The sequence below is a fragment of the Rhamphochromis sp. 'chilingali' genome, assembly GCF_963969265.1.
Source record: "Rhamphochromis sp. 'chilingali' genome assembly, chromosome: 2".
In the NCBI taxonomy this organism is placed as follows: Eukaryota; Metazoa; Chordata; class Actinopteri; order Cichliformes; family Cichlidae; genus Rhamphochromis; species Rhamphochromis sp. 'chilingali'.
Genome location: NC_137930.1, coordinates 54,683,822 through 54,694,166, shown reverse-complemented (window position 1 = coordinate 54,694,166; position 10,345 = coordinate 54,683,822). Strand labels below are relative to the sequence as shown.

At 42.4% G+C, this 10,345-nt stretch overlaps 1 protein-coding gene across 1 annotated transcript; it reads right to left on the bottom strand.

The window, feature by feature from the left end:
• Positions 1-540: 540 nt before the first annotated feature.
• On the bottom strand, positions 541-9,907 carry slc27a2 (solute carrier family 27 member 2; the record flags this gene model as incomplete). The annotated part of the gene is made up of 10 exons (XM_080875058.1): positions 541-1,765; positions 3,157-3,287; positions 3,373-3,470; positions 3,732-3,930; positions 4,038-4,128; positions 4,903-5,097; positions 5,187-5,311; positions 5,427-5,585; positions 7,396-7,605; positions 9,295-9,907. 10 exons carry the CDS (start codon positions 9,905-9,907, stop codon positions 1,589-1,591), a joined length of 1,998 nt encoding a protein of 665 aa, XP_080731184.1. The 3' UTR covers positions 541-1,588.
• Between the last annotated feature and the right edge of the window lie 438 nt (positions 9,908-10,345).

The following is a 10,345-nucleotide window of genomic DNA, read 5'->3' as shown; positions in this document are numbered from 1 at the left end:
CCCTTCAGCTTCCAGGCTCCTCTTCTGTGGAACCAGCTCCAAGTTTGGATTCATCAGACAGACACAATCTCTCCTTTTAACATTTGATTAAACTTTACTTTGTGATAATGTAGATCGTTGGCGCTGGATCAGGTGACCCAGAATCCTGTCTACACTGCAATAGGCCCAGGCTGCTCGAGGCTATCCATGATGCAATGAGTGTTCATTCACCTTCTTTTCCCCTCACTGTGTTTTATACACCTCTCTGCATTTAATCATTAGTTGTTAATAATCTCTTCCACAGCGTGTCTTTACCTTACAAAAATGGAGCGCTTTGACTCAACTGTTGTGATTTGGCTCTATATAAATTCAACTTGAACTGAATATTACTCTGAAGGCCTGAGTGATGGAGCTGTGGAGATGGCAGGGTTTTTTTTCCTGCAGCAGTTTAGCTGCAGTCAGGATGGAGTGAACGTTTGGTCTCCTCATTCAGTCAGCTTTCTGGATCCATCATAAACAGCAAATGTGGTGCTTTCACATCGTCTCCCCCCCCCCCCCCCCCCCCCCCAACTGAAATTCCTGTTAGGGCTCTACCAAAAACCAGTTCTAGTCTGTGGTGCTCTGTTTTAAATATTTTCTGATCAGAGTATCTGGGTGGAAAAGTTCATTGACCTTCTTAGAATTGCATCATTTAAAAATCCGTACTATACAAGTGTAACTATTCCACATAAAATGTTTTTGTCATATTGCTGTAGGCCCTGTGATTTGTACAAAATAAAGGTCAATAGGATGGAATAACCAAACTTGATTCTTTTCCTGTATAAATTCGATTGGTTTAACCTTTACTCTGCAGTAGCTCAAGGGAGTCATTTAAGACAAAGTTCAGTGTCAGACAACATTTAGAAATATCTTATCAGAGTTCACTGATCTCTGCCTGTTTGTCAAGTTTCTTTTTATGTTTTTTTTCTTTTCTTTTTTTTTTAAACAACAGGGTGTGACAGAGTTCGTCTGATTTATGTCAAAGGTTGCGCAGGTTAGTCACCCCGCAAGCCTGCCTGGAGGTTCCTCTTATTGTGCACATATGTGGTTATAAGGGCACAACGGCAGCTGCTACATTAACACTTCAGCACTTCAGGGCAGTGTTATGCAATAAAACTGTTAATTTACAGTGTGTGTCATCAGTACACAAACAGATAACGCAGTGTCTGCTTTTACCTCTGTACAAAAGTCCAGTTAGGTAACAACAAATCCCTACATAAGAGATACAGTAGATGTTGAAAAGTCAATATCCAGACTCTGATATCGGAATGGATTAAAAGAGCTTCAGTCCAATGTAAAAACAAAGGCGATTACAGTAAAATGTGCATGTTATGGTTAACTGTCCAAAGAATTAATTAACGAATTAAGAACACAGTGAGTAGCACATACTCTCTGTATCACATAGTGTCACTGTAAGAGGTGAAGGTAGCTGTGCTAAAGATGAAAACCATCTCTCCAAACGTGACTTGACGTTTCCGAGTCCGTCCCTGAGATTAGTATCTGTTAAGATCCATTATTGTTATTTCTTTGCAAACAAAGTGGCTCAGCAGTGACTACTTTAGCTTCTGTGTTAGAGTTTGACTTCCTTCGAGACGACTGCTCTGTAGATTTCTTCGGTCAAGGGCACATAAGTCTTTTTTTCAGGATCCAGGAAGTATAGAGGATCTTTGATGTGAGCTGGGTTGAATCCTTCCTCCACCAACTTCACTTTCTTCATCTTGAAGGTTCCCGTCATCTCCAGGCAGGGCTGCAAAACACAGTTTGAAAGATGTTTTTGTGTCAAGCTTTAGTGTAGAACAAAAAGCAAAGAAAACCAAAACATAATTAAGATAAACCGCCAATAACAATGCTGTCAATCAGATCAGATATCAGCTACAAACTGCAAAGCAATATTACACAGTTATTATTAGAGGACGGCAACATTAACTCAAAAGAGATAAGAACATGCCGGTGCTTCTATCAGTCAAAAACGGGAAACTGAAGCTATAATTCACACTGACAGATCAAAGTTCACTTAGAAGATTGGGAAAAACATCTTCTGGTCTAACGAGCGTCTTATTCTGCTGCAACAGTCAGATGGTAGGGTCACAATTTTGGTGGAAAGAGCATGTAATCATTGCTCCTTCATGCGTTGGCTCAACAGTTAAGGATAGTTTTGGTGTAATAGAGTGGGGGATATTTTCTTGGCTCACTTTGGGACCCTTAGTATCAACTGAGCATCGTTTAAACACCACAGCCTATGTGAGCATTGTTTCTAATGTCCATCCCTGTATGACCGCAGTGTATGCATCTTCTGATGGCTTCTTCCAGCAGGATAACGCACCATGCCATGAAGCTCATATGATCTCAATCGGTTTCCTGAACGTGACAGTGAGTTCACTGTACTCAGATGGCCTCCACAGTCACCAGATCTCAATTGAGTAGTGTGTTTGAGATGTGGTGGAACGGGAGCAGCAGCTGTGTGATGCTGTCAGGTCAACATGGAGCAAAGTTCCTGACAAATGTTTCACCTTGTTGAATCTATGCCACAATAAATTAAGGCAGTTTTGGGGGTAAAAGGTATATTAGAGTAATTTCCTTGGTACATAAATCCAAATATTTCATAGTTAAAGTAGCTGTAGAACGGTCCTGTACTGCACTTTCTTGGGAACTTTCTTTTTAATCATCTCCAATAATTTTATCTGGAGGGCACATCCTCTACGGTTTTACCAAGTCATGAAAATATGTTGCCAGAGTCAGCATTTCTTGCAGCTGTCCCTAACCCTGAAGGAAGTGTTAGGGTTACATCACTGCACTGCCTTCCTGTTTGGTTCAAAGGAAAAATCTGAAATCCTTAATATTTGTCTAGAAAAAACAACATTGGGACCCAATGACACATCTGATTTCTGATCTGCATTATTGGTAATCTTACACAGTAAAAACTCGGGCTCAGACTCTGATCCACACACCGCTTCAGCCATCTGGATTTCAGACACCAAGCGTTTAGCACGTTTAGCCTTTGAGCATGCACTAATTAAAGGTGGAAAGGATGAACTCCGTGAGTACAGCAGAATCAGACCACAAATTAAAACAATATCTTTAAGCCATAGCGGCCCGTCTGGTCTGGATGTGCATGTATTATTTATTTATATTTATTACCTGAATCCTGATGAATCTGGGTCTCGCGTAAGCTGGGAGGTAGTTGACGACCTGCGTGTACGTGGCCGAGCAGTCGAACTTTTGTCCTTCTTCCAAAGTGAGAGCTGCCATGCCGACTCGCCCTTCATGACCTTGATTGAAAAATGAGAGAAATATGAAATGCAAAGTGCAGACAGCTCTGTAAGGTTTTAATATTTATGACCCGAGTGCGTTTACCTTCAACTTTCACACCGTAAACATTCGCCTCTAATATGCAGTGAACCATTGTGAGAATGTCTGCAACCTCCGATGTGGCGACATTCTCTCCTTTCCACCTGAAACAAAAAACACGAAAAGACTCCAATGAACAATTTCTGCAGCACAGTTTGAACCTGATCTGCAAGTAAACACCTGCACAAAAGAAAAAAAGCCATTTTCACACACACTATTCTAACCAGCTGTTAATTGCATATTTTTATACTTTTAATAGCTGAGAACTAAACCAGACCAAACGGTGACTCAGTCTAGACTCGATCATCTGGGCAGAACCACAAAAACAAAGCGACAGGTCAACACAAAAATGAGTCACAACTTGCCTGAAAGTGTCGCCGACTCGATCTTGAAAGTACACAAAGTTCTCTTTGTCGAACCGAAGCAAATCGCCGGTGTTGAAGTACAGGTCGCCCTTTTTCAGGACGTCTCGAAGCCGCTTCTTCTCCGTCTGCTCCTTGTTACCAGCGTAGCCAACAAAGGGGGACCTCTTTGTTACCCTTCCCACTAAAAGTCCCGTTTCACCTGGTAGAGACATCAGGAAACAAAATAAATCAAAACTCCTTTTTAATTTCACTTCTATCAAACTAAAACTCCTTTAAATTGAACCCGATTTCTCTTTACAGACTCACCTACGGCTGCTTGGATGCACAGACCCTGCGAGTCCCTGACAGGTTCCTCCTTCTCAATGTCAAACTTGATCAAAGTATAGGGGAAGAAAAACTGGAAAAGGAAGAAGGAAAGAAAACCCACCAGTTAAAATTTTTAAAAGTAGTGGAACAGCCAGCATGGCAGCAACTCTGTGAGGACGCACAAACATCAACATGCTTGTTTCAGGATTTGATAAAAAAAATAGGATTTAGGCTTATCCATGTAACTTTTCTAAGTATTGCAAAGTTGGTTCACTTATTACAGGGTTACATCACCACTCTGACTTACACTATAAACCAAATCTGCTCTGGAACAGGTTATGAGATAAAGTCAGATATGTCCTGTGTATGCTGATCTTGCTTCATAGTACAAGGCCTATCTCTATCTGAGGTCCAGGTAAGTGATTGCGCCAAGAAATGAGGGTGATTTTTAACAGATAAAGTTTTAGAATGTAAAGTGCTTAGCCAAGAGAAGTGATTTGAATGATCTGATCATTTAAAAACACTGTACACATAATGGCCTTCATCATTTGTGTGTACAGAGAGTCTGAGACTCTTCTTCATGGGGGACAAACACAGTCAAGTTTTGCTTAAAATATCTGTATGCACTGTTTGTCCAATCAAACGGCCACCACAACTTTAAATGTAGTCGCCCTTTGCCCGTTCATCATTTTGTATCCAAGAATGCATGTGTGGGTGTTTATTTTCAAATTCAACTCACTCCTGTAGCTGTTGATGACATTTTGCTCCAATTTAATTTAAATGTGATCGACCAATGTAAGCTCCAGATATTAACACAGACATTGCACCACACTGTGAAAACATGCGACTTGCTTCCTTTTCCTACCCGGTGCACAAAGTTGACTCGTCCGACTGCGCCGATCTTGGACGTGTAGTTGATGAAGCCGATGTTTCCCTCTGTGGCAGCATACAGCTCTCTAACTTTAATGTCTCCAAAGCGATGAAGAAACTCGGACCAAACGTCCGTTCGGACACCGTTGCCGATTGCAATTCTCACTTTGTGGTTCTTCTCATCGTCTTTCTGCCAAGAGCGGGATGGACACGGAGATATTCCACCATTAGGACGGCGGCTGACTGATGTAGCTGCAGACTGATTAGGTTTCCTCTTACCTTGGGCGTGTTGCAGAGATAGCGCAACGTTTCACCGATGTGCTGCATCACCGTGATGTCATACTTCTTGCAATCATCCCAGAACTGAGAGGCAGAAAACTTTCTCTTCAGGACTATGGTAATACCTGCAAGTCAAATCATATTACACAACCTTTATCTTCCTTAACCGCTTAAGCTCCTGACCCAGGCGTGCAGATGCTTTTGCTCTTGTACTCTTGAGAGGATTAAGAGGATCATTACCTCTCTCGATGGCTCCAGTCATTCCGATCAAGAAGCCGGCGCTGTGATAGAGAGGCAGATTGATATAGAAGATGTCCTCTGCTGTGACTCCACATATCGACTGGAGGAAGGAGGCGGCCCACACCCTCTCATGTGTGACAATGGCTGCTTTAGGCAAACCTTCCCAGGGAAAAGAATAACAGATTGTGCTTTTGAATTAAAGAGGAACAAAGTAGTATGATGCACTTCACTGTGGTTCATTCATTGATCCTGAATCTTCTAATGACTGCACAAAGCAACATTTAATCTTCTCAGCAACAAACAGTCCCAAGTAGATGGTGAATATAATGGACTCTCAGCAGCTATAGATGCTGAATTTTTCATAATGAACTGGTGCAGATAACTCTAAATGGTGAAAACTAAATAATCGATCAGGTGAATGATTCTTCTGTTTTTATCCATGCTGTGCCGAAGCCACATTTTGTTTAAATGGAAACACTGAAAAAAAGGTGTATTGAAGTCGAGGAGAAAATGACTCTACTTCTTCTTAAAGTTATGGTAAATGGACTTGTACCACGCCTTTCGGCATATCTGCATAGGTTATCAGTCTAAGGAGCTACACGTAAAGGATAAAGGTCACTCTGGACTGAGAAAACAGCGCGAGCGAGGAGTGAAGGAGGACATCTATGTCCACTGTGAATGACCATCACGGAACAGCAGGTTTGGCTTGTGAAGCCAACTATTAGCAGCTTACAATTCAGCTTAAAAAAAAAAAACAACAACAAAAAACATACAAAAAACTTAAAGACGTCCAGTTGCCTTCTTTTTTTCAAACTCCTGAGACCACGCCTTTTAACTCAAGTTTAGCACTCAGAGTGCTTCCTGCCACAGATCTCATTCACCCAATCACACACACATTAATACAGTGCTTTTTTCTAACATGCATACTCCACTGAATGCATCAGGAGAAACTTGGGTTCAGACCACCAGCTCCTGGTTGGTAGATGACCCACTCTACTACCTGAGGCACAGCAGGTTTATAGAGTCTATAGAGTGGTGTTCACCTTTACGATAATTGTATCTTTTAAAAGAATGAATATAAGGCAATAAAGGTAACAGAAGTTGCTAAAGAGTGGACTTATACATCCATCAGGTTTTCTGCAGATCCAAGCTTGTTCAGCACATCGTTGTAAAAGACCGTCTTAAGGACTCAACTGGGACTAAATTTTGATTTAAGCCTATTTTCCACCAGCTAAAACTAGTATACCATTTAAAATGACGGTGAATAACAGATGTTCCAGCTTGCATCATGTGCTACTCTTATCTGAAAAAGCTCTGTGGGACATACAGCATTTAATTTAGGCACATCCCTGTAATGCGCCTTGATGGAGCGAAGATCAGCAAGCCTGCATCAGAAAGAACAATTGTGCAGATTTTTTCCCCCTCACCCATTAGTCTGATCAAATTTAATTACCACAATTAAACATGTGTGCAGGCTTCACACAACCAGGACTTAAAGGTTCAGTGTTTATGTTTTCACTTGTGTTAGTGCTATGAAGTAGTGAGAGCATTCACAGTTTGTCTAAATCAGGCATGTGTAAGATGTGTAAGACACACAATCTGTCACTAACACTGGTACTGTGCCAAGACATTCTGCAGTGTGCCAATAAAGGCAGGAAAGAATAAAACTACTGGCTAGTAAACTGTGAAAACAATGCAGAGTGAGGGAAAAAAAATCCTGTAACAAGAAAACCCCAGGGTTCACTTTTTATCAGTTAGGAAGCTGTGAGTGTGTTTGCTTTTTGCCTTTCAGCAAATGTTATTGCCCACAGATGACCACGTTCAATTAACACCCCTCTCCAAGAACAGAAGGTGTGGCTGAGCACAGATCTAGTGTTTGAAGCTTGATGCACCTCATAAGCTTGACTGTTATCATTGCAATCTTATTTTGCGTGCCAGCGTTTGTTTCAGAGCAGTTTGCTGTTGTTACCTGTGGTCCCAGATGTGTAGATGTAGAGAGCGGTGCTCCTGATATGGATGTTGGCCCTGAGGTCCCGGGACAGTGGCTGATCTGAGGCCTTGGAGATCTTGTCAGACAAAGCGGTGATGCCCTGCACACTGCAGCTGTCCGACATGAGGTACACGCTGATACCCCGCTCCCTCAGCGTCGGCAGGACCTCCTCCACAGCATCCTGCAGCTCTACAATTAGACAGTAGCTTTCAGCTCAACACAGCCCGTCATAGCGCTGTGTTGCCAAATGTGGCACATGTGCACCTACACATGTGGGCCTGTATCATGTATCCCTGATCCCACTGGGGTGGGAAGTTCAGCTCTCATGCATGCATTTCTTAGTAAAGGCCTTTTAAGTTCTATAATGAGAACGCAAAGAAACACGTTTGCAAGCTGAGATTGTTCTTCCGATGAAGTTGCTCTTCAGTGTGGAGCATAAAGAGCCCCCTTGTTCTTTAATCATTTCTGCTCATATGTGAAGTATTCGTTTTCCTTTTTGCAAATGTTCATCCGTTCAAAACTGCACTGCCACAGTTGGAACCACCAAAATAGCTTAAACACTGCTTCTCTTCTATGTCTAACCATTATAACCAAACACTGGCGTTCATGTAATTTGTATGAAACGTGCCGGCTCTCTCTTACCCTTTACCCGCCCCTGTTGCTTGTCTCGTGTTTCTATGGTGTATTGATAGTCATGTGCTTTTGTGCTGAGGTGTTTTTTCTTTTATCAAACTGTTCTCCCACTAGGAGCTCAGTCTGAGTGGAGTTTTTTTTTCTCCTCCTCTTACCTCATGTAGTGTATTTTCGTTGTTTTTTTCCTATCAGCCTACCTTCTGACATGTCTGCCCAATGTGATGTTTGTGTAAAGTTGGTCAGAAGGTTCCTTTGTGAGTGCGCATGCGCCATTAGCGTGCTGCCTGCTGTAACCCCTAATTTCCCTCGGGATGAATAAAGTATTCTGATTCTGATTCTGATTAATCAAGATCGTATCCCCTCCATATATGCAGATATAGAATAGCAATTAATCGATCCAGCAAAAATGCACTTCCTGCACTTTTTTTTTAATCTATTTAAGTTTATCCTAACGTCTAACTTTTGGCCGCGACTAAAGCTGATCAATAATAACCTTTAAGCAGAGGTTATTGATTGGGACTGATCTCAAACAAACGTTTAGGTTTATGTCGCAATTTACTCAAAGACCGACTAGCTCAGTTTTTCCTTTGTGGAAGCACTGAGTTTCTAGCTGGAGGTTTTTATAATTAAGCTGGAAGTACAGCATTCATGTGGCAGGTGGTGCAAAGCAATTTATTTTTATTATTATCATCCATGCCTTCTAGTTTAATTTACAGACAAAAAAAAAAAAAAACAGGGAGAGAGTCCCTGACGCAGGTTCACCGTGCCAATAAAACTGCGATGCAGTGCGGAATAAAGCTTACTATAAATATAAGACACGAGGAAAGTGGCAGGACAGATGTGACGGGGTGAATTATATTGTCAAGTAGCCTGCAAAATCTGCACTGAGCAGTATCTGTTTGCATTCATTTATAGAATTCATATAAACTGTTGTTTATAAACTCTTTATTTTAACATCTTTGATGCGTAAAAGGGTTTAATTTAGGATTTTTATTCCCTGTTGGGTAAAACGCTGGAGACCCACGTTTCTCTTCTGCAATGAATTGCGTGGTCAAAATCATTTTACAAGAAGAATTAATAATATAATATCTGAGGATACTTTCCGTACTTGCACAAAAGCCGAGCATGAAGAGTTATCTCTCACTTGCTGTCGAACTTTGAACTTCGCAGTCCTGTGGGAGACGCGTCAAATAACGAGAGCCTCCTCTGGTCCGACGCAATAATTTATTTCTCGCTGTATCTCACCTGAGGAGGCGATGATCACTTTGGCCCCGCAGCAGGAGAAGCAGTGCAACAGGGACTTGGATCTGATGTTGAAGTTGAGCAGGGCAGCCGGGCAGCCCAGCTTCGCCAAACCGAGCCAAGTCCAAATGAAGCTGGGCTCGTTCGCAAGGAACAGGGCCACCGTGTCCCCCTCCTTCAGCCGGGCTTCAGCCTGCAGGGCTCGGGCCACCTTGTTGCTCTGTTTGTCCACTTCGCCATAAGTGTACGAGCGACCTTCGAAGTGTACAAAGATCCTTTTGGGGTGCCTCTTCGCTGCATCCAAGAAGCAGTCCAATATGCTGTAAAAGGGCTTGATTTTCTTGTATTTGGTTAGTCTGATGCCACATTTAATGCTCTTTAGGATGTACGCGAAATCTTCGCCAAAGTAGGGACAAAACGCGCTGATGTAAAAGAAACAGAGAAGTGCCAGTCCGGCCAAGACGCTGAAGCAGATGTACATTTTGCAGAGCGCTGAAAGAATAAGTGGGGAGAGGCAGAGGAGGCGCACACTGTGCTGCTCAGTCAAATTTGTGACAAAGTTCACCGTCTCGACCCGGGGCGGTGCTCGGATCTGCCCCGCTGACCCCTCCTTCATTTCGGGGAATATTTTTCAGTTGCTAAATCGAGAATTTCCACTTCCACTTACAACCTAAATGTTATGTTGCATTTTCCCCCGATGTCATGAAAACGCCTTCTAGCGTGGTAAATAGTGGGAAAAGCGAGCAAACAAATCAGTTTGGCACTTTATTTTGAAGGGAGACTGAATGGATTGTGTTTCAGTACATCGGAATGATTTATGCGAATAATTTCCTCGTAATTATTTCTAAACACAAACAAGTGGGAGAAGACTGAAATCCACCCACGCATATTAACAAAAACAGTCATAAACGACGGACAGCGAGTCCGTAAATGGCAACCTTTATCATAAATCCGCAATCTGAGCGGTGGTGGGCGTGCGCCAGTGCGCCTTCTGTATTCGTCTGCTGATTTATGGGGAGGAGCTCCTCTGCGAGTTGCACAAACGCTCGCTTTT